This window comes from Hetaerina americana, unplaced genomic scaffold (assembly GCF_022747635.1).
Source record: "Hetaerina americana unplaced genomic scaffold, ioHetAmer1.1.p SCAF_4, whole genome shotgun sequence".
NCBI classification, from domain to species: domain Eukaryota; kingdom Metazoa; phylum Arthropoda; class Insecta; order Odonata; family Calopterygidae; genus Hetaerina; species Hetaerina americana.
The window spans coordinates 17,152,090-17,172,998 of NW_027286985.1; the positions used below are offsets into that span (position 1 = coordinate 17,152,090).

General features: G+C 35.2%; 2 protein-coding genes and 1 long non-coding RNA gene across 3 annotated transcripts; 1 reads left to right on the forward strand and 2 right to left on the reverse strand.

Annotated features, from left to right (window-relative positions):
• Positions 1-3,817: 3,817 nt before the first annotated feature.
• Positions 3,818-5,521, reverse strand: LOC139692028 (uncharacterized). The gene is made up of 2 exons (XR_011701708.1): positions 5,396-5,521; positions 3,818-5,219 (listed from the first exon to the last, which is right to left on the reverse strand). It is a non-coding gene; the product is annotated as an uncharacterized lncRNA (long non-coding RNA).
• Positions 5,522-7,345: 1,824 nt separating this feature from the next.
• On the reverse strand, positions 7,346-10,446 carry LOC139691899 (succinate dehydrogenase [ubiquinone] iron-sulfur subunit, mitochondrial-like). The gene is made up of 7 exons (XM_071589836.1): positions 10,277-10,446; positions 9,966-10,099; positions 9,727-9,870; positions 9,457-9,652; positions 9,280-9,381; positions 7,829-7,951; positions 7,346-7,709 (listed from the first exon to the last, which is right to left on the reverse strand). Exons 1-7 carry the CDS (start codon positions 10,325-10,327, stop codon positions 7,608-7,610), a joined length of 852 nt encoding a protein of 283 aa, XP_071445937.1. The 5' UTR covers positions 10,328-10,446; the 3' UTR covers positions 7,346-7,607.
• A 1,785-nt stretch (positions 10,447-12,231) lies between these two features.
• Arv1 (ACAT-related protein required for viability 1) lies at positions 12,232-13,622 on the forward strand. The gene is made up of 5 exons (XM_071590337.1): positions 12,232-12,568; positions 12,635-12,754; positions 12,926-13,085; positions 13,157-13,390; positions 13,477-13,622. The coding sequence occupies exons 1-5, from the start codon at positions 12,467-12,469 to the stop codon at positions 13,572-13,574; spliced, it is 714 nt and encodes a 237-aa protein (XP_071446438.1). The 5' UTR covers positions 12,232-12,466; the 3' UTR covers positions 13,575-13,622.
• The last annotated feature ends 7,287 nt before the right edge of the window (positions 13,623-20,909 follow it).

Genomic DNA, 20,909 nt, shown 5'->3' on the forward strand with positions numbered 1-20,909 from the left:
CTACAGCCCGGACATGGCACCACCGGACTTCTTTCTGTTCCCGAAGATAAAGAGGAGTTTGAAAGGAACGCGATACGGGACTTTGGACGCCGTCGAAGAGGTCGTGACGACGTGTCTTCGAGAGGTTCCCGATTATGCCTTCACGGGAGCGTTCCAAGAATGGGAACGCCGCTGGAACAAGTGTATCGACTCACAAGGGTCCTATTTTGAGGAATATTAGCTTAAGATATGTAAAACTATAATAAATTTTTTTTCCTGAGCTCAGTACACTTATTTTCCGGACTAACCCTGTATATCTTTCCATCTCTCACTTTATATTCTCTAATTTTCTTGTCCTCAATGTTGGACTAACATTTGAAGTCCCTATTCTAACTAGTTTGGTCTTCTGTCCAGCTACTGTCAGTTTTCCTTTTCGAGGGTTTCTTGAAATAACGACTGAGGGAGCCTTGCTTCTCCCACTGCCAGGAATGACCCCAGGCTGATTGGTTCAAGTCCTGTAGTTGCCAGGACTGATTTTCTCTTTACTGCCCATCATAAATGTCTTGCAAATAGAAATTCATGTGGTTTCCCGTTGCCTTCCTCCAGTGTTTTTAATGTGACACCATCACTCAATGGCCACCCCACTGGGGTCAGATGCCTTTGCAGCCACCTCACTGAGGAACAGACACTGTGTGGAATACCTTTTGTCTGGCTCCTAGCCTTTGACCTATCTGGCATGGGTGACCTTACTAGGAGCAATTATCATTGCTCCCATTAGCACAGCTCTAGGGGTCATTAGAGCACACAAGGCCTTGCCCCATGGCAAGGTTGTAGTCCATGGGAGGGATATATTAACCCATGGAAGGGATATACATGTATATATTTATTAACCCATGAAAAACAGCCATTCATTTAAATATTTCTTTGATCACTAAAAGCATGTTTTACAACATAATCTTTAACCTTAAATAGTTTTGTTCAATATCATACTTTTAAATCTAAAATAAGTCATTGAAGTAAGTTGTACTTTTATAATAAGGTACCATTAATGACCAATTCTATATCATGATGGTCAATCAATTGATTTCATATTGTTGCATTGAAATGCACATTAGCGGATGACTCCGTTAAAAGTTACTGTTGCGGCATCTCCCGCAGTTTCTTTGGAATTAGTAGGTATTATATTTATGAATAGCAGCAGATGCAGTTAAGAAAAAATATATGATCATACTGAAGTAGTTCTATTCATCTCAGACAGACAGGTAAATTCACATATGTATGATTTTCCATAAATGGGGTAATAGCATCCTACTTATGAAAAATGCCAAAATCCCCACGATTTTAAGTCCCATCCAATAAACGGCATATTCCACAAGGTTCTATTCACACAATACCCATGCAGGGATTCAAAACCTCTGAAAAATTCTGATCTTCATAAACTAATTATACATTTTTTTACAAGATACAAGAGGTGGCAGTTTGAGCATATTACCCTATGATCTTTTTCGAGAATATGGGTAGGAGTTGATGCCTCCCAAAACATTTTCCCATCAGTGATTCATTAGTATATACTTTTATAGTACAAGATGAAAGACTATCAACTATGATTTTTCTCAAGTTAAAGTCAGATGGATTAAGGATTATTCTTTCTTACTTGGCATCCAAATAATGGCTCATCCTTAAATATTTATGTACTTTGATGGTTGAAAGTTCACCTTACAGTTAACTAAAATCTGTAAAGGTACAGTTTCCCTTTGAAATGAGCGAAACTGCATAAATTTTACATGGTATATTATGATTCAGCTGAAATAATATCAGTTAATAGGTACAATTTGATTTAGAGGAGAGAGAGATACATTATACAAAAATATAATCAATTCACTTGTAGAGCTGTTTTTGGAAGGTGCTGATAAATTGAGAAAAATGCTAGGCCCTGGAGTTGAGCCTTGGGGAATGCTTAGAAAGATTAGGTATTCCAGAGAAAATGCTTCTTCTTTTGTTGAATCAGTATGGCGAAACATTTGCACTTTTTGAACAACAAATTTCACGAAAAACTTAAGCTATTTCAGTACATGGCCCCCTATCACATGAAGTCACACTTCAAGGGCACGCTAAGATATATGGAACTAAAAGCTTTAGTTCTCTAAATTTGTTCTAAAATATGAAGACTGTTCCACACTTCATTATACACAGTCAGTATATATATATATATATATATATATATATATATATATATATCTTACACATAACTATTTGCCAATTCAACATCATTCCTATGAAGAATATAATCTGTGCAAATGTAGTGTAAGTTCTGCAATATAAGAAACATGTTGATATTTATGTATCAATACAGGAGGGAATGTGCCTCATCACGGTATCCCTTTTAATTAGTTCCAAAAATATATTTATAGGCACATATGATATAATAATAAAAACTATTACATATTTACAAGCCATTGACTAATTTATTTAACTAGTTTCACTACAGTGCAGTATCTTGTGTACCAGGAACGGTGGCAAATGGTATACATTCAAATAGATAAAGAGTCAAATTCAGGGTATTGAAAGAAAGCTGGCTAACTGTGAGTTTTGGGTAGGGAATGGAGGGAAAGGTGGGATTGGAAAACAGAAAATGAAATGCTGGGAAGGTAGGATTACTGGAGTCAGTTGCCATCCACAGGAGAAGGGTAAGCTTTAAGGAAGTTTTATCTTAAGTTTATTTTTGGAGAAACTGGGATTTTACGGAGGTGTCTGTGAAAAGGGAATAACTGGTGGTTGGTATATGTTCATTCTTTCATTCACATTTTTAATGAAGACACAATTTTTCTCAGATGCCCATCTGCATCCTTTTCTTCTCTCTGTATACCATCTGCAGAATGAAGTATGATGACCTACTTTAAGGAGATGGGCTGCAAACTGCAAAATCCTATTTTCTTTAAGTAGTCTATTAATTTTTCCTAGGCTTGAGCATGAAGACATCTTCACATCTCCCATGGAAACAATACTCCCATTGAACTTGCCTCTCCTCAAAATCTCAATATATCAAAAGTAAAACTAAAACAAAACCTCCTCACAGCTTCCCCAACCCCACTGTTGTTCTACCCAGTGAGAAGTATGAAATGGTTTGAATGTTAATCGCATTTGTAGGCAAGTAGGTTATCAATTAGCAGTTCCATATTACCATTGGCTACACCTATTTTTTCATGTTTTTAATATATTCTCTGAGTAAAATTAGTAGAATATGTATATTATTTGGTAAAATGCAAAATTGGTAGGATTTTTTTTAACTTTATAACTATCACATTGCTATTCTATGAAGTTCAGCCTCTCTCAAACAAAAAAAAACACCTGACATAGAATATATAAATTAAGCTTAGAAGTTCTCTGACATGAAGAAATTCTTCAATCCAGCTAATTGATAAGATGAAAAAATTAATTTTTAAAATCCAGAAAGACTATTACTTAAATACATACACACACACAATATGCTGATTGAAGTTTGAAATTAAAAGAAAGTTTATCGACTTTCATTTCAATAGGTTAAGAAATGTGGAAACAAATTGACTCTCTTCATATAAAATACTCAGAATACTACATTATAAGAATAAAATAAATTCTCACTACCATACAGTGCTACCATGGATGCTGATGATTATTGTATACTCTAACAGAACAACACAAATTCTTCAGGATGTAAAAATCAAAAATTAGAATAGACTTAGTTGCACAGACAAAACTGCAGAAATGTTTAATAACTTTGAAAACTCAACCATAAGCCTTAGCATATTAAAATGTACCTAGAAGTATTTGAATCATCATTGACTCAATAAAAGACCCCTTAAATCAAATCATTTATTTACAATCAAATCAACAAATCAGTTATGCATTTAATTATGAGTCAAGATTGTGAAAATTAATAGCATAATACTTGGCAGAAAAGCATCATGAAGATGCTTGAAGAAGAGGGAATATGAAGGTTTGGAACGCTAAATAAAGGAAACTACAAAGTAAAGACAAATGATGAAGAATGCGCTCAGGAACATTGACTGAGGATATTCAGCTGATGCTTCTACATTCACAGAGGAATAGCAAATGACATAATTTTATGTATAATTGCAATTGGACAGTCGATATAAGTTCTAAGTAATTGAATGAATCACCACAGATCTCAATAAAATAGGAAAGTATTATTCATAAGATGAGGCAACAGTTAACACAATTGCTTCTGAATACATAAGGCATTTATATAATAAATTAATCTGCACATACAACAAACTGTAATATGTTGTATTTTCTATTTTTTTCTCCCAGGCTTCATGAAAGCATTTCGGGTGTACTATAGTAGCCCAGTTGATAAGAGTGCTAGGCCCCTAATTGGAGGGTCCACATTTATTCCCAGATAAGGATGAGAAGAAAATTGTCTCAAGAATACGATTTCCAGGTATATAGGGGGCTGAGAAACTATAAAATATTCTCTAACATAAATTACACTTGCCAAGAAATTATAATTAAATTAGTTGAATAATAAAAATGTCGTAACATCGAGAAAAATATGACAGCTGTTCTTATTATAAATATTGGTGGGACAGAACTAAGTTCTACCCATGCGGCACCAACCATTGATTGTTTCTAAAGCCATTTAAGATATTTTTTTGATTCAGTATTCCTTTGTCTGTCAGTGAATGAATGCAGATAACATGGAAATCATTGCTCCGGCCAGGGGCAAAAGTGGCTGCAGTGATTCAATTTTTGTGTGCAAAAGGATGACCACCTGTCCAAATTCATCAGTTGTAGTACCTACTTGATGGACCTGAAGTAAGGAAGGAGTGAAGGAAAGGTCAGACAATGGTGTTAAAGACTTCAAAAATGGCCACACACAGGTGCATCATGAAGAACAGGGTGATTGGCTCAGTATCCAGACCAATAAAATCATTAAAAAAGTGGACCAAGATTTGCAATCTGATCGACGATTGATGGCGAGTGGGTAGGCTGATAAATTTTCTCTGGCTGGACGCACCACTATTTACATGATTCTCATGGATAAGCTTGGATACCACAAACTGTGTGAAAGGTAGTTACCAAAAATGCTTACCAATAATGCAAACCAACAAAGAGCAAAGAATGTAGGCTGGACAAGCATATTTAGACTGCTATCTCTAGTCCAGACTTTTCAAGTGACCATTTCCTCTTCTTGAACTTAAAAAATTGGCATGGTAGATTGCAACTTGAAGATGATGAGACTGCAATTGACAAATGGGTCAATTACCAGGTTCAAATTTCTCTGTAGAGGGATTAAAGAAACTGGTGCAGAATTACTAAAAGTGCTTCACTTTTCACTTCAATTTAAAAAAGTGAAGTACCATCAATAAAAACTTTTTCAAACAAATGTAAATTTTAAAAACCAAATAGCCCTTACTTTTTGAATATGCCTGGTATTATTGGCACCATAAGTTTTTTTTTTGGCAAACAGGAAGATATTTAACAACATGTAATGCAGTATAAAAGAAGTACCTGTAATGGAAAATTTTTCCTCAACACAATAAAATGTCCATTATTGAAATAGAAAGAAAGACTCGTACTTTTCCACAGATTTTATTATACGGCACGACGCGTTTCACCGACTTGCGGCATCATGATGCCTCTACTTGCGGCATCATGATGCCGCAAGTCGGTGAAACGCGTCGTGCTGTATAATAAAATCTGTGGAAAAGTACGAGTCTTTCTTTCTATTTCAATAATGGATATCAATTACTTCCACGAAGTGAAGCCTGAAACAATAGAATATACAATAAAATGTGTTGGGTTTTCCATAAAGGAAATTCCTTGGATTCCTGAGGTTAAGAGACAACTTGATAATAAGTGACTGTTTTCCTTTTAACCAAACATTTGCCAGCCACAAATGTTTGAAGGAATATACATAATATGGTTGGCGAGTTATTCTGGTATTGTTTTATTTCATTTTTCTCGCCATTAATCCTCTATTCAGGGTGTTTACTAACCAACATTCATGAAATTCCCTGAAGTTTCCAGGATATACTGCATCCCAAATATCTGTTTATGATTATTGACCACATGTGTCAGAAATAACAAGGAAAAGGTGGTAGTCTCATAGTGATATTGCGCACATAAATAACATCAAGCTGTATGTCGGCAGACTGTGTTAAGATTACTGAGTAGGGACAAAACCCTGATGCAAATTTTTCTTTTTAATATTAAATTATGAATAGTGAACTCTCTTAGAGAAATAATAGATTTTCCCGAAAATGATACCAATATGAGAAAAAAGTAGTACTGTACTGTTTCAGTAAAATGGTGCACCTCAACAAAAATATCAACATTGGTGAGGGCAATGTTATTTCAGTTGCATTAAAAATTCATCATCCTCACTGATCAGCAGGATTCCTGAAAATGACCCAAAGCACAAGTAAATTAAATGGTCCAGGAATAAAATAAAACATTTCCACAAAGTAACAAGATTTAAAAGTGAATACAAAATAAAATTCTCAGAAAATAAAAATAATTATGGAACAAAATGTTGGTCGTTTTTTTTAACACAAAACATGAACCGCTGAGTCAGTGCACTCTCATTCTCTCAGGGGATACAGTAACCCGATCGGCTGTAATGTCCACCAATCTAAGACCAAAAAATTTGAACGTAATGTCTGCCGAAACTCTTTTAATTTTGTACCACTTTGGTATCTTTGAATGTTTAGGATATTTGCGAGACATTTGTCTAACAGGACTTAATCCAAAACTTAAAGCATACATGCACCCTCAACTTCAACAGTCCTGTGAATAAGAACATGTAACCATGGCCTTATTATTAGCTGTGAACTTTGTTTGAAAAGAAGCCTTGGGGATGTTTACCAGTTGGTATACCTTACTGCCTTCTTAGCAAAACGGATTTCATTTTATGGTGAATTAATCACAAAGGCCCTTGTAACTCTGACCTAATGCTGGTCAATAATGGTTCTGTAAACCAACCCAACATTTTATCCTTCAAGATAAGATTACCCATTGGGAACCTGGGGTATGTTCTTGATTTTTGTGAGCCCTTGGTGATTTAAAGAAGTTGCCTTAAGTTCTAACAAGAAATTGAGACATTTATCATCCACATTTTCCTAGAATCTAGACACCTAAGCTTCAAAATGAACAGAAATTGAGGGGTAAGATTATGGTCCCATTGGCATCTTTCCATTAATAGAAGTTTCCAAGAATGTTTATCAACTTTCTGTAATAAATGTTAAAAATTTTGAGCTATGGAGTGATCCTAGAAATATTTACAACAAGAACTTCCACTTTCACATCTTTGGGGTATATGAAAATCTTAAAAGGTCACCAAGTCAACTCCAAGGAATAATAAACCTTCCAGTTCTTGGATTTATTCTTTGAAATAAACCTTGCACCTGTACACAGAGTTTAAATATATTAAATAAAACTGTACAAAGAGGGCTTTGTTATTTTAAGCAATGGGCTGGCAATGTGCAGTGTTTTATTTACAATGTTAAAATGCTGAAAATGTTATCATAATATAAATAGATAGATAAATTAAGTCACAGACAGAAAGAGCTGCAATTTATTGCACATGTACATATTTGTTTCTAAAGAAGTCCTATTTACCAAAACCTTTAATTATGCAAAGCTGTAGAGTCCAAACCAGGAGCTTCTTTCTTACTAATCCCTGCCAAAAGCTTCTTTATTTCAGCAATAGCTTTGCCAGGGTTGAGACCCTATGTAAAGAACAATTTATTACATAAAAATCATGCAAATCACTTTTATGCTTGAATAATTTTGTAATATATACATGTAATTGTTTAATGAAAAAGAAAGGATTTGGAATAATACCTACCTTTGGACAAGTCTTTGTACAATTCATTATTGTGTGGCATCGATACACAGAATACGGATCCCTCAGCTGGTCAAGACGCTTGTTAGTCGCTTCATCTCTTGAGTCTATTATCCACCGATAAGCCTAAGAAAATGTTTTCATAAATGAAAATATGCCCAAATAATGAGAAATCTTCAAAATAGTGTAGCATAACTGGAGTAAAGCACTTATACACAGATTAAGTATCTTTATAGATTATCTAGATAGATAGTATTTACAAATTGCACAATTCTTGGACAGGCATGTTTGTTGAGAGGTCAGAAATAAGCTGCTTTAGTGACTGCTATATTATTTACTTAAACAAGATTTATATATAATTTCTCGATCCCCCTTCCCATTTGTTGCATGGGAAAATAGTTATACAGGAACTATGTACATATGTTAATTGAGTTTTCACATTTATGAAGGTTATTAAAAACGGCTATCATATAAATAAAAATGTTATTCAGCAAATATGTTTTTTAATTAGATGCAGAAAAAATTATCCCCAGAGCTGTTATCAATACTGCATTGACTTATTTGACTCTTTTATATTAATGATAGCATAGAAATTTTCACCAAGGGCATTTTCAGAAGAAATGCACCATTATAAAGCTAATATCAACTATATTAATATAATATGGTTCCAAGAGGAGAAAATAGACAAAATAAAGTAGTTAAAAAAGATGGGAGGTTAGATATGGTAATGGCTGAAAAGTATGGAGAGAAATAGCAATGGATAGTACAATAAAGAGATTAACAGGCTAAATTTTTACAAATTATGAAAATGAGGTTTTAATAGAGATTAAGCTACTAAAAAATCTTTTTCCAAATTTAGGTGATTCAATAACTGAATACATCATAGACTAGGGATAAAGTTATTAGTAAGAATAACTGAACAGAGGTGCAAAATGGTTAAGTTTTTCAACTGATTTAATGCCTCTTGGGAAATTACAAAAAAATTTAATATGATAATTTACAGTTCAAAGGCTAATCTTTTGGGCAGTCTTAGCCACATTTGAATTTCATTCTAGAAACTGTACAAAATTATACTTATAGGCCTTAGAAAATATATGATTGTGGCATCCATCTTTAGTTTCTGAGATATTGCATTTTAAAATTTTGCACTTTCCACATCCTCTGGAAACTATATTTTTTATTACTTTCAAATTAGGACAAATCGCCTAAAAATTTTTCTCAAAAAATATTTTCGGATTATTATTTTCTTGTGTGGAAGTAACCACCAAAATTTGGCCGAGACGGATCCCTGACTGAGGTGATGTGGTTACAGGGTCAAAGAGATGGGCAATAGATTTCCAAGACTGGAATAATGTTACTCTCGATAAAATGTTTCACTATTTAAAAGTTAACACTGTTAACCAGGGTGTTAACACTTCTTCATGAAAAATATCTTGTTCAAGGGAAACGCATACCTGCATAAGTACTGCAGGTCCCAAGTACTTATCTCCATTCCACCAATATGAAGGGCAAGAAGTACTGCAGCAAGCGCATAATATGCATTCATATAGACCATCCTACGGAAAGAGTAGTATGTAAATGATTCCTTAAATAACTTACACCATTTTCGCGGAATGAAAAGCTATGCGTACCAATTTTTTACGATCATCAACACTTTGGAGAAGTTGCTGTGATCCCGCAGCTTCTTCATTGTTTCTCTGTAGCCATGGCTGTATGGATCTATACTGAGAGAAGAAGTTGTTCATATCTGGAACAAGGTCTTTGATAACATACATGTGCGGAAGAGGATATATCTTCGTTGGCTTACTCAGGTTAGTGTCTATGTTGCTGTAATGAAAAACGTGAAATTAGCAAACAAAAATTCATCATTGCCATAAGGAGAGTAAAATCCGACTCCTTACGTGATACAGGCCAACGTATTCACTCCGCCGATATTCATCGCACATGAACCACATATGCCCTCCCGGCAGGATCTCCTGAACGTCAACGTGCTATCCATTTCATTCTTTATCTTAATCAAAGCATCCAAAACCATAGGCCCGCACCTTCAAAATAATCAGAAGACGAGATCAGGACCTTGATGCATCAAAGCCAAAGAGATGTGGGGTAGAAAAAATATTCAGAAAACAATAACACTTACTCATTTAAGTTGACAGAATATTCCTGCATTTGTGGCTTATCCGAGGCCTTATCCGGGTTCCAGCGATAAATTTCAAACTTCTTAATCCTTGGTTCGTTCGACGCAACAACAGAGGACACATGAATATTTCGCACCTAAAAATAGGGGTCACAGGAAAATAAATATCTTAAACAAACAATATCGGAAAGATATGCGAAAATATCAAAATCCTCATTCGCAAATAATACGTTTTAAAAATGAAATGGTAACTTAACATAAGGACATCCGACTATTGGAGAACAAATAATTAAAGTTAATTTGAATTTCCTCACCGATCTGAATGATCCTCTGCATATCCTAATCAACAAAAGTTCGCTTGCCATTTTCGCAGTTAATTTCCCAGGATTTACGGAAATAGCTAATCAGAACACTGAAATGATCATACGCAGGATGCGTTACGTAAATGAGAACACTGCCGCCAGACAGAAAACAGCTCTGAGTTGAAGGAATTTCCCAAAGGTAGCGCTGATAAAGTTTTTAGCTGTGCCATCGTGTGGAATACATTTTCGAGAAATTATCTAACAGACTAAACTTAACGACAGTTGGCATTATAAAATCAGTTCTCCGATCTTTAAATGAATCAGGAATAGAAACAAAAGGTATAGGTTTGTTATCAACAGAAATATAAATTAAGGTTACATATTCCTCTTCATGTCAGAAGCGCCATTTCCTTGGCCGTACAAATATAAAGAATACCCTTGGCTTGATCGCAGTCGTGGGAAACACAATCACTGGATTTTCTTTCATGGACGATAATTTAATGAATTGTTTTGTAATATCCACGGTTGCCAACTAGTTTGTATGAAGCGAATATCACTAATGGTTAAGGGTCGTTAGTAATACTGTTCTTGCGCGTGTGTCGCAATCAAAGGAATTTCATTTTAAAAGTCGATTAAAATCACGCGAGTAAGAGTAAATTATTGTATCGGCAAGCATTTCTTGGACCAATCTCCACACAATTCATAGAGCTACTACGCAGTAACGCCATAAACTTTAGGAGCGTTCAAGGCTGGAACACATGTCATCGGTCTTTCCTGGGTAAATTACTACCATGGGAATACACCAGCCTGTTGGCTCCTACATATTAAAATTACACATAACTCCTAGACATGTTCTTATTATTTTTATAAATTTATTTTTTATTTGGGCTCTCGCGTGATCCTCGCTAGGATGTGCCGTCCGAGGCAAAGAGCTCCGTGACCACTAATCAAAACGATCGGTTTGAACGGTCGATATTTCGACGGCACGACCGTCATCATGAGATGATGACGGTCGTGCCGGCGAAAGATCAAAGCTACATTTGTGTCTTTTCTTTGTGTTTTAAAAATCAATGCTTTGAAATATTTTTGCGTCGCCGAGGAGCGAAAGGACAGCCGGCACCAAAGCGAGGCACCACCTTCCCCACCTTAGTGCGTCATTTTCAATGCAATTCTTTCACTATAAGAGAATTCTGAACAACTTTACTGAAAAGGTTGAAGTGAACTTTTCTTCGTCTACTCATAGTTGTATTTTATACTAGATCATCTGCTTTTCTTACTATTCAAATGTATACGTAAATTGTCATATTTGGTAATCATAACACCAAAAATGCGCCAAGAAGAACTCCCGACTGCATAAAGAAATTTGTATTGGAAATCCTACACTTACAAAAAAATCTCAACCTTGAAACATGTTTAAAATTTCAAATTGTGTGTTACTTATTTGCAACAATTGTCCCACATGGTGTTTTTGTGTTAAAAAACCGCTTTTCGGGTCACCTTATACCCATTTAGTCATGAAATAATGAGTTTCTCAGACAAAAAAGGAGTAATTTTTAATCGCAGTTTCGCGAAGACTGAAAATATAAACATCACCCAAAAGGTTTGATAGAGTTCGAAGGACGAATACTACGTGTTGTCAATAAAATATAATTACTTATATCTACTGAGTAAAAAGGTACTTGCGTCAGTCGTATGATTATTATGAATACTTTCTTGAGTTTCAAAAAATCCTATTCGCGTTATTTCTACTACAACTGTTCTCTATTTATTTTAATCAGCAACTAATTATGTCATGCCTTATAGAAGAGACCTTGAGGAGTATGGTATGCTACAATTGTCATTTACATAATTGGATATAATTTACATCTTATTTTTAAATAATAAAATTACCAGAAGTTATATCCTCTCTATAATATTCATCTCGTCGGAATAGCCTTCATTATTGTAGCCTTTCGAATTGGCGCCAAAACGAAACGCCGAAATACTTGAGAAACGATAAATTTAAAACCACTATCAGGCTGATGCCGAAGTAAACATAAATATAGGGCCACAATTACATTCTCTGAGTATGAATTTGTGCATTCTAAGCGGCTCTATCATTCCATTCTATGAATGATTACGTTAATTCTTCGATAAGTGTTAGTCTTGTGACCGCCGTCCATTCTTTCTGCCATACTGGATGTTGTTATTGTAATATAAATCATGGAGAAAAATAGTAAAGGCTTCGTATGCATAAACTGCGGGAAGTCAGTTGTAGAGCTTTTTAAGGAGTATAGTCCTTCAGTACTGAAAATGAGTAATTGCGTAAGTAATCTGTATCGGATATTGTTTACCTAACCGCTCGCTGAATTAATGGAGTTTTTGTTACAGGAGCACTGTCACAAAATATCCGACAAGTATATAGAATATGACCCCGTTATCGTCATCATTGATCTTATGCTGTTGGATAGACATGCCTATAGACACGTTATTTACAACACAACTTTTAAGGTAGGTCATTCAATGGGAGAACTGCTAAATCATCGGGAATAATGTTTGAAACAATCTCCCAATTTAAAGTACTGCAGTAACTATGGTTTTAATTGTTATGAGCGTGAATTATCATTTCTTATCCAGTGAACAAATTTCGTTTTTTTATTTAATTGATGTGATTAATTCTAGAACCATTGGAAGTTGGCTATAATTTTACTTATAGTCGAAGCTTATTATAATTGGTCTAAGCTAAATGAGATTTCACTATCTAAAAACGTCCGAGGCATACATTCAGCCTTTTTTCAAGGTGAAAATAACTTCTACGTAATATTTGGAAAGTCAGCCTTTGGTAAGAATCAGTTCTTGATGTATTTGTCTTTTTGCGAATAATCATTTTAACATTATTTTGATTTTTTCCAGAAATGGCTCTTGTCTTCTGTACAATATACACTGTCACATATTTAATATGGGCCATGGACTCATTTAATAAACCAAGACGTTTTTCTTTGGATGTTTTGTGGAAATCTGTGGTGCTTTCCAATTTTGGCACATTTTTGTTGATCCTACACATGACGTGGGGAACACCGGAATCAGTCGATCCGATGATATTTGTCATAACGTACATTTTCTTTTCACAGATACAGGCACTTTCAGGTAATATAAAATATTTTCCATTGAACATTTATGGATGACTGGTATTGTATGTATTAGTCATTGAGAACTGGTTTTCTCTTTTCTAGTGGCTTTTCATTCTTCAAGAGCCCTGGCATTTATTGTGGCATTAGCTGCTTTGGCTATGAAAGTATTTTCAAAGTCTCTCTTATCTTCCATCGTGTAAAGAATGTGATTTCTTGTGTTGTTGCTATAAAAATTCATTATTTTTTGATTCCCATGTTTCACCTTATTTTGTGGAAACAAATATCTCTGATTTAATTTACTCCCCCAGTAGCAAAGATACTTCAATTATTATTAATTGATTGTTACATCTATTTTTGTACATAACAGAATGGGCTGGGAAATTACTTTTGTTTCAACTGGATTCACCCTGTTTGCAAAATTTGCCATTTGATTTCAGCATCATTCAATTATTTTCAAAATCTTTAAATACATGTACCTGGTGCATTACTCTGAAGAGTGGGCTTTTTGGAAAATACAGTAGAAATTGGTCATAAACTTAATTAAAGATGATGGGATATTTCAAGTACCTGAGTATTCATTACTCATACAAATACCTTATCTCTTCTCGGCTCAAAGTACAAGGTTTGTATAAATAGTATCAGTAACAAATTTTTCATGACGTGTGTGAAGTGCTGAATTCAAACCGTCGTTTAAGTGTGCGCATGATTGCAGATCGTATTGGCATTGATAAGATGGCAGTTCACACCATTGTCACTGAAAATTTGGCGATGCGAAAGATCTGTGCTAAACACATCCTGACGGACAACCAAGAGCAGAGTCTGCTTGCGGAGACCTTTTACAATGACATCGCGATGATTCCCCAATCCCTTAACAGTCCCGACATGGCACCAGCAGGCTATTTCCTATTCCCAGAAACAAAATGCTCCCTTAAAGGACACCACCATGGGACCTGAAGTGCCGTCAAAGAAGCTGGCAAAAGTTTCAACGCTCAAGGGATGTACTTGGAAGGATATTGAGGCATTGTAACAGTAGCTGAAGTAATTCTCTTTTTCCAAAACTTTTCCTGATACTTTTAATGCCAACCATGTATACTGCTGATAAAATTAATTTTTTCATCTTTCTGTTTTCAGAGTTCGTTTAAATTTTGAATGCACTGCATCACCCAATGACATTGACCATAATGTTGCAGTTTTTAGTAAATGAATAGCAAAAAATTGAATGACAATGAGATAATTTTAAATATTTTTCTGAAGAGTTAATCCATTCTTGTAAGCCACAGCATCATGATCCATCCCACATAAACACCTGATTTAGGAAATAATGTGGATTTCTGCTTGTTATCAGTAAGTAGTGTAAGTGGATTCATTATCAGAGGGGAATGAGTGCCCATTAATGAGTTAGTGATGGCATGCCCCAAGGATATGTGTGGTACGATGGGTGCCTTAAGAACAGGTAGAACTCGGTTAGCAGCCGTCATCTGCACATTTTACCGGTGATTTGGGCAGAGGGATGTAGAAATAAAGAAAATGTCTTCTTAATTTCCAAAATCAGGCGATTATATGGAATGGACTATTCTGCTACCATGTAGAATGGGTGAATCCTTCATAAAACTTGTTTCATTTTGTGTTTGGTAGGCCGTAATATAAGTAGGTCCTATGAAAACCAAACTTTAGAGAGTTGAATTGATATCAGTCTTACAAGAGGCATGATCCAAATAAAAAAAGAAAAGCCTGGCTGAAATCGGAACACTTTGGGAAAAAATGGAAATAAGGAAGGCATATCCATGACCAGAGTCAGGAATGGGAAACCAATAAAATGAGTAGCCAACCGGATTACCAATTTCCAATCCATCTAAATTCCACAATTCATAAATGGCTCATCAGGCCTTCTTTGTGGTTAACTCTAATATTTGGATTTTGTGCACACAGAGCTAGGGTTATGTTAATTATTGCACTGATGAACAATAATGGGAAAGTTTTTCAATCAACTATATGGAGGAAATTTCAAAATCTAATTATAAATCCTCTGATGACATGCAATGCTTGGATCACATTTTGTCAGGGAAGACTTCTGACTAAGCTTTTCAGCAGCTTTCCATTCCCAAAGAAGAATAGTAGATGATAAAAAACTGCTAAGTTAGTAACAATCCTTGTCACATAATCCTTTTAAAAAGACAGTGTTGGGATCTATAACAATCCCCATTGTTTCAGGAAAGTAAGTCACAAAGCTCATTTACCACTAGATAAAAAAGGAAGTGTTCAAGAACAGTTAAAGGATAACAATTAGTAACACAATGGACAAAAAATTTAGCAAGTTGTGTTACTGACAATGAAAAATGTAATAGATAAGAACTTGAGTGACCAGTAATGGAAATACAAAAAGGACCGGCTTATTATGGAAGAATAATAGAGAGGATGGTTTATTCCTCCGTGCCTTCTGTGCCATGGAAAACAACCCCAAGCTTGCTAAACAATTATAAGGGCTATTTTTTTCAGTAACATCCATTTTTTTTAAAGAAAAAAGGTTACTATATTTTTCAAAACTCTGTCTTATTACTTTTCTCATACTATGTTAGAGCGTTTAAAAATTTAATTCTGCTTTCATGTACAATTTTAATGTTACTTTTCCTCTTGAACCTGTGAAACTTTCCTATGAAAAAAGCAAAAATTGAATTACACTTGAAATCATCAACATGTCAAAGACCCTAAAGACAATATTTAAGGGGGATCGAGATGGTGCGGGGGCTAACGTACTGGCTTCCCACCCTGAGGGCGCGGGTTCAAATCCCGGCGGTGTTGAATATTTTTCAGAGGTATCTCGATCCCTACTTGAGGTGCTTTGTGGAGGGCACTTTGAGTGAGTACGCCGTCCGTCGGATGGGACGTTAAACTGCGGACCCTTTGGCGCCTTTCGTAAAGAGCAGGCTAATGCCGACGCCGGGTTTCTCTCCACCCTTCATCCTTTCCTGTCCATCCCCTATGGCGCAAATGACCTTAGCTGTCGGTCGCCTCCCCTTAAAACTACTACTACTACGACAATATTTAAACTCACTAAGGTGACCACTCATCACATCAATGATATTCTCTTCTTGAGAAACAGTTAAGGTATCTAATAAGGAAATGCAAAAAGGAGTATAACGATGTGCGGTTAAGGAAAGCATTTAATCATTAAAAAAAGCCTGAAAAATCATTGAGGGAAAGGGACTCACAACTTAATCCTTACAGCATCTTATGTTAATGACAGCAATCGTGGTACCATGATGGACCCTACTAAAATAGCAGATACATTCAATATTTTATTTCTAATACTACCTGATACACCCCAAACCACTTCAATGGAGATCATGAAGTTCCAAATGAGATCAAGTAAAATAATGTACCTCAATCTTGCAGTAAAATAGAGCTGTGCTCCTAGGGAAAGTATGATGCAAAAACTCACCTGAAATAGATGTACCAAGTAAAAATTTCAGAGAATCACAAAAGTTTACCCTGACCCTTGTACTTTCCCTAGTAAATCAATATCTCTCTGATGGTGTGTATCCTGATGCTCTTAAAGGCATCCAAGATGGTGCCAGTTTGTAAAAATAAAGATGACAAGAACACCTCCAGTAATTACAGGTATGAGTATGTCTATTGCCAAAGATTTAATTATCTTGAAAGCAATATCTTTTATCTGGGTACAGTTTGGTTTTCGAAGAGGAAGATCAACAGAACAAGTTTCTTGGATACAGTTATATTATAAATTAAATAAACTGAAAAAATAAAGTAATGGGAATCTACTTTGACTTAAAGTGAAGCTTTTGATTTGATAGATCACAAATTACTACGAAATAAATGTGAGGTGCTCCACATAAGAGGAGTTGCGCTGAGTTAGCTAAAGACGTACTTATCTAACCTACAAAAGGTTGTCTTCTGCAAACATGGAAATATTTTTATCTTACCTGCACTCCAAAGGAATACCTTGGGGGTCTGTGCTAGGCCTAATACTATTAGTTAATGATCCATCCATAAATTTAATGGTTAGCTGCAATAAATGTGGCATGTATACCAATGATGTGAGCCTCATGAATTCCTGTAATTCATTGAATAACTAACTAAATTCTTGTGTACTGGGGATAAAGGCAATGTATGACAGGTTTAAAAGTAATGGCATGGTTCTTAACAATGGTAAAACACAAATGGTACTGTTTTCTCCAAGGCAGTGTACAACTAACAATTTTGACTAAGATTTCTCAATGCTGCTTCTACGAACTTTCATCTGGCTCCTATCCTTTTGACCTATTTGATATGGGTGATCTACCAACATCAATCATTGCATCTGCCAGTAAAGCCCTAGGAATCAACAGAATTTGCAAGCTCTTACATGGGTAGTTTGAAAGGTTCTTGGAAACATCACCAAATGTCGGCACTAGTGCAACAAGTTTCCCACATAGTCATAGGTAATCCTTTATGAGTAAACACGTAACACATCAGTGCTCTGGGAAGAAAAGTGGTGTGGATGCTGATCTGTTATTGTTCCCTTATAGTGATTTGTGAAGATGGAAAAAATTGAGATTCGAGCGTAGATTAAACGCAAAGAAAGGTATGAAAGCAAAAGAAATTCATGCCAATTTTTATAACACTCTGGAGGACTGTGCTCCTTCATATTCAACTGTTGGCAAGAGGAAAATGAGTTTAAGTTTGGTCAGGACAGCTTAGATGATGTTTCGCATTGTGGCCGGCCAAACTATGCTGCTACGCCAGAAATAATTGCAAAAGTGCATAAAATGGTGGTGGAGGATCACAGATTGAAAGTGTGAGAAATCACTGAAGCTGTACTGATGTCATCTGAACAGTCATATCACATTTTAACAGTAGAATTGGATGAAATTATCTATTAGATGGGTGCCAAGCCTCTTGATGCAGGATTATGAAGCCAGCAGAATGGAAATTTTCGATTAATGTTTGACCCATTTTAAGAGAAACCAACAAGATTTTGTGCATTGGTTTGTGACTACATATGAAACTTAGGTCCACTACTATACCCCATTGACAAAAGAGCACTCAAAGCAGTGGAAATACGTTCATTTACCACCATCAAAGAAAGCAAAGGCAATATGGTCGGCGAAAAAGGTGATGGCTTCAGTTTTCTGGGATGCGAAAGGAATTCTGCCGATGGATTTTCTTCTCACTGGTCAAACAATTATGGACAATAATACACTAACCTCCTGGACCGACTACAGCAAAAGATACACGAAAAAAGGCCAGGTATGGCAAGGAAGAAAGTCATCTTTCATTAAGACAATGCACACCCACACACAAGTGTCATTGCCTTGGTAAAAATAAGGTACTAAGATACGAATTGTTACCACACCCATCAAATTCACCTGATTTGACTCTTTGAGATTTCCATCTCTTCACCAAACTCTAAATTTTCCTCGGTGGATGGAGATTCTCTTCAAACAAAGACCTAACAGCCAAAGTAGACGGGTGTTTAACAGGCCTGAAGGAATCTAATTTTTGAGATTGGATCAAGACAATGGAACATTACTGGACTAAGTGTGTGTGTACAGGGAGACTATATTGAAAAATCATAAAAAAGTCACTGAGGTAAGTCATTTATTTCTATTCCCTTCCGACAACTTTTCTAATTACCCTCATACACCTGATGAGGTCATTCTCTGTTAGAGGGGGTCAGAATCACTTAAGTCATATAACTTTCTAGACTTAGGTAATCAGTTTTCCACACAATAGCGATACTATTGATAAACTCTTGGGGTAAATTACTGTTATTAATTGGAGACAATTAAAATTTCTATACTGATAAATTGTTTACATTAAATTTCCTTGCTTTACTGGCAAAATTGACAAGAGTATATTTTAGGCAAAACATCATGCCATGGAAATAAATAAGAACGTAAAAAATGTCAAGAGAGTGATACTCACCAGTTAAAATCATATTAAAAATCCATATGAAAGGAGTTTACTCACAAAGAGTGATTATTTTTTTTCGGATATGGCAGTTTAAAATAGCTGGAAAGAATAACTCAGAAAGAAAGGTTATCAAGGTCTTACACAAGCCGTATTATTATTCATAGTTACAAGCTGTCTTTCTTTATAAGTTGCATGTGAAGACCTGGTGGGGATATTTTTGGACCAAGTATACTTGTAGCAGTATGCTTGATTTTATGAAAAATATTGAATTCACACTACGTACTTTATTTGTTATGGGAGCTTTCCTGTAAACAATGGTAACAGAGGTTACAAAGCATGGAAAAATACATAAAATGCTTTATGTGATATTCACATAAAATTCAAGCACTCAATGTACGGGTAGTGCTGTGGAAACGCATGGGTTATTAATGTTAGCCTCTGAATTTCTATTCAAGTCTTGGATATCTAAGTGGGATTCTTATGAATTTCAAATGGTACACTCTATTTTTTGTTTTCTGCTGATTTTATAATGAAAATAAAGTTAACTCGAACTAAATTCCTAATAAATTAACTCCACATGGACTTTGACATCTGGTTCTCACAGGGCTTTTACTGGAGTACCAAATGCTGCCGTATATCTTAATGGAAATTCTTTATTGATGCCTTCAACTCATGTATGGAAATGAATGATTTTAAGTTGGTGAGTTCCCGAGTCACATATTGATAAATATGAGCTCAATGGTGAAATGTTATTTACATCCTAGGTGAAATAGCAGTGGCAAAATTAAATTTATTGGTCTTCAAATAAAATTATATGCATTCATGAATTGGAAAATGATGTTAATCAGAAGCAAATATTGAAAACAACTAAACAAAAAGTGAGATATGTTATATGGGAGATGCTAAAGGATAATTATCATCTATCCTAGTAGGATTTTTAGAGAGACATGATGATGTACAATGTATAAGAATGGCAAAGGTCGTACTTCACCTGGCATCAATGTTCCCTAGTTCTAAAAGAAGTTTATTAATTGGTATATAGTAGCCTTGGTTCAGTGGCTGCATACAATACTTAAAATGTACTTCACAGAGTTCAAATTCAGAGGAAACAGTAACCAAGAAAAAATGCTTTTATTGCGCCAGGCTTCATTCATTTATGCATGGGTTAATCAAAATAGTCTTTCACCCCAAATTATTTTATTTAATGTTGGATTTCCTTATCAAATGAGTTTGTAACTTTCTACAGACTATTAATTACAACCTTTCACAGAAATTTATATTAATTTCACAGAAACTTATAAGATTTCACTCTCATATATACATTCTATTATATCTTCTTAGATCTCTTTCTATTCAATATAAGAACTCATTCAATTTGGGCATCAGAGAATTCCACTAAGTAAAGCCTGAAAGTGTGAAGTATTATGTAGGATTGTTTATGACAATTTGGGAAATGTCATCATTTTCAAGTTTACCATTCCTTGCATGATGTAGTTGCAATAAGAAAATAAAATGGGTAGTTTTCCATTCAGACCAATACAGTCAGTGGCTTTCTACCTGAAAATCCACCATGCAAGACTACATGGGGCCTATTGGTCAGTAATATGTTTTTTGTTTTAGCT

Excerpts from the sequence above, each read along its gene's own strand:
- LOC139691899 (XM_071589836.1), bottom strand. The coding sequence starts at position 10,327 with ATGGCAAGCGAACTTTTGTTGATTAGGATATGCAGAGGATCATTCAGA. Across the intron at positions 9,871-9,965 it reads TATTCTGTCAACTTAAATGA|GTGCGGGCCTATGGTTTTGG; the intron begins GTAAGTGTTATT and ends ATTATTTTGAAG. Across the intron at positions 9,382-9,456 it reads TTGATGATCGTAAAAAATTG|GATGGTCTATATGAATGCAT; the intron begins GTACGCATAGCT and ends CTCTTTCCGTAG.
- Arv1 (XM_071590337.1), top strand. The coding sequence starts at position 12,467 with ATGGAGAAAAATAGTAAAGGCTTCGTATGCATAAACTGCGGGAAGTCA. Across the intron at positions 12,569-12,634 it reads TACTGAAAATGAGTAATTGC|GAGCACTGTCACAAAATATC; the intron begins GTAAGTAATCTG and ends TTTTTGTTACAG. Across the intron at positions 13,391-13,476 it reads ACAGATACAGGCACTTTCAG|TGGCTTTTCATTCTTCAAGA; the intron begins GTAATATAAAAT and ends TCTCTTTTCTAG.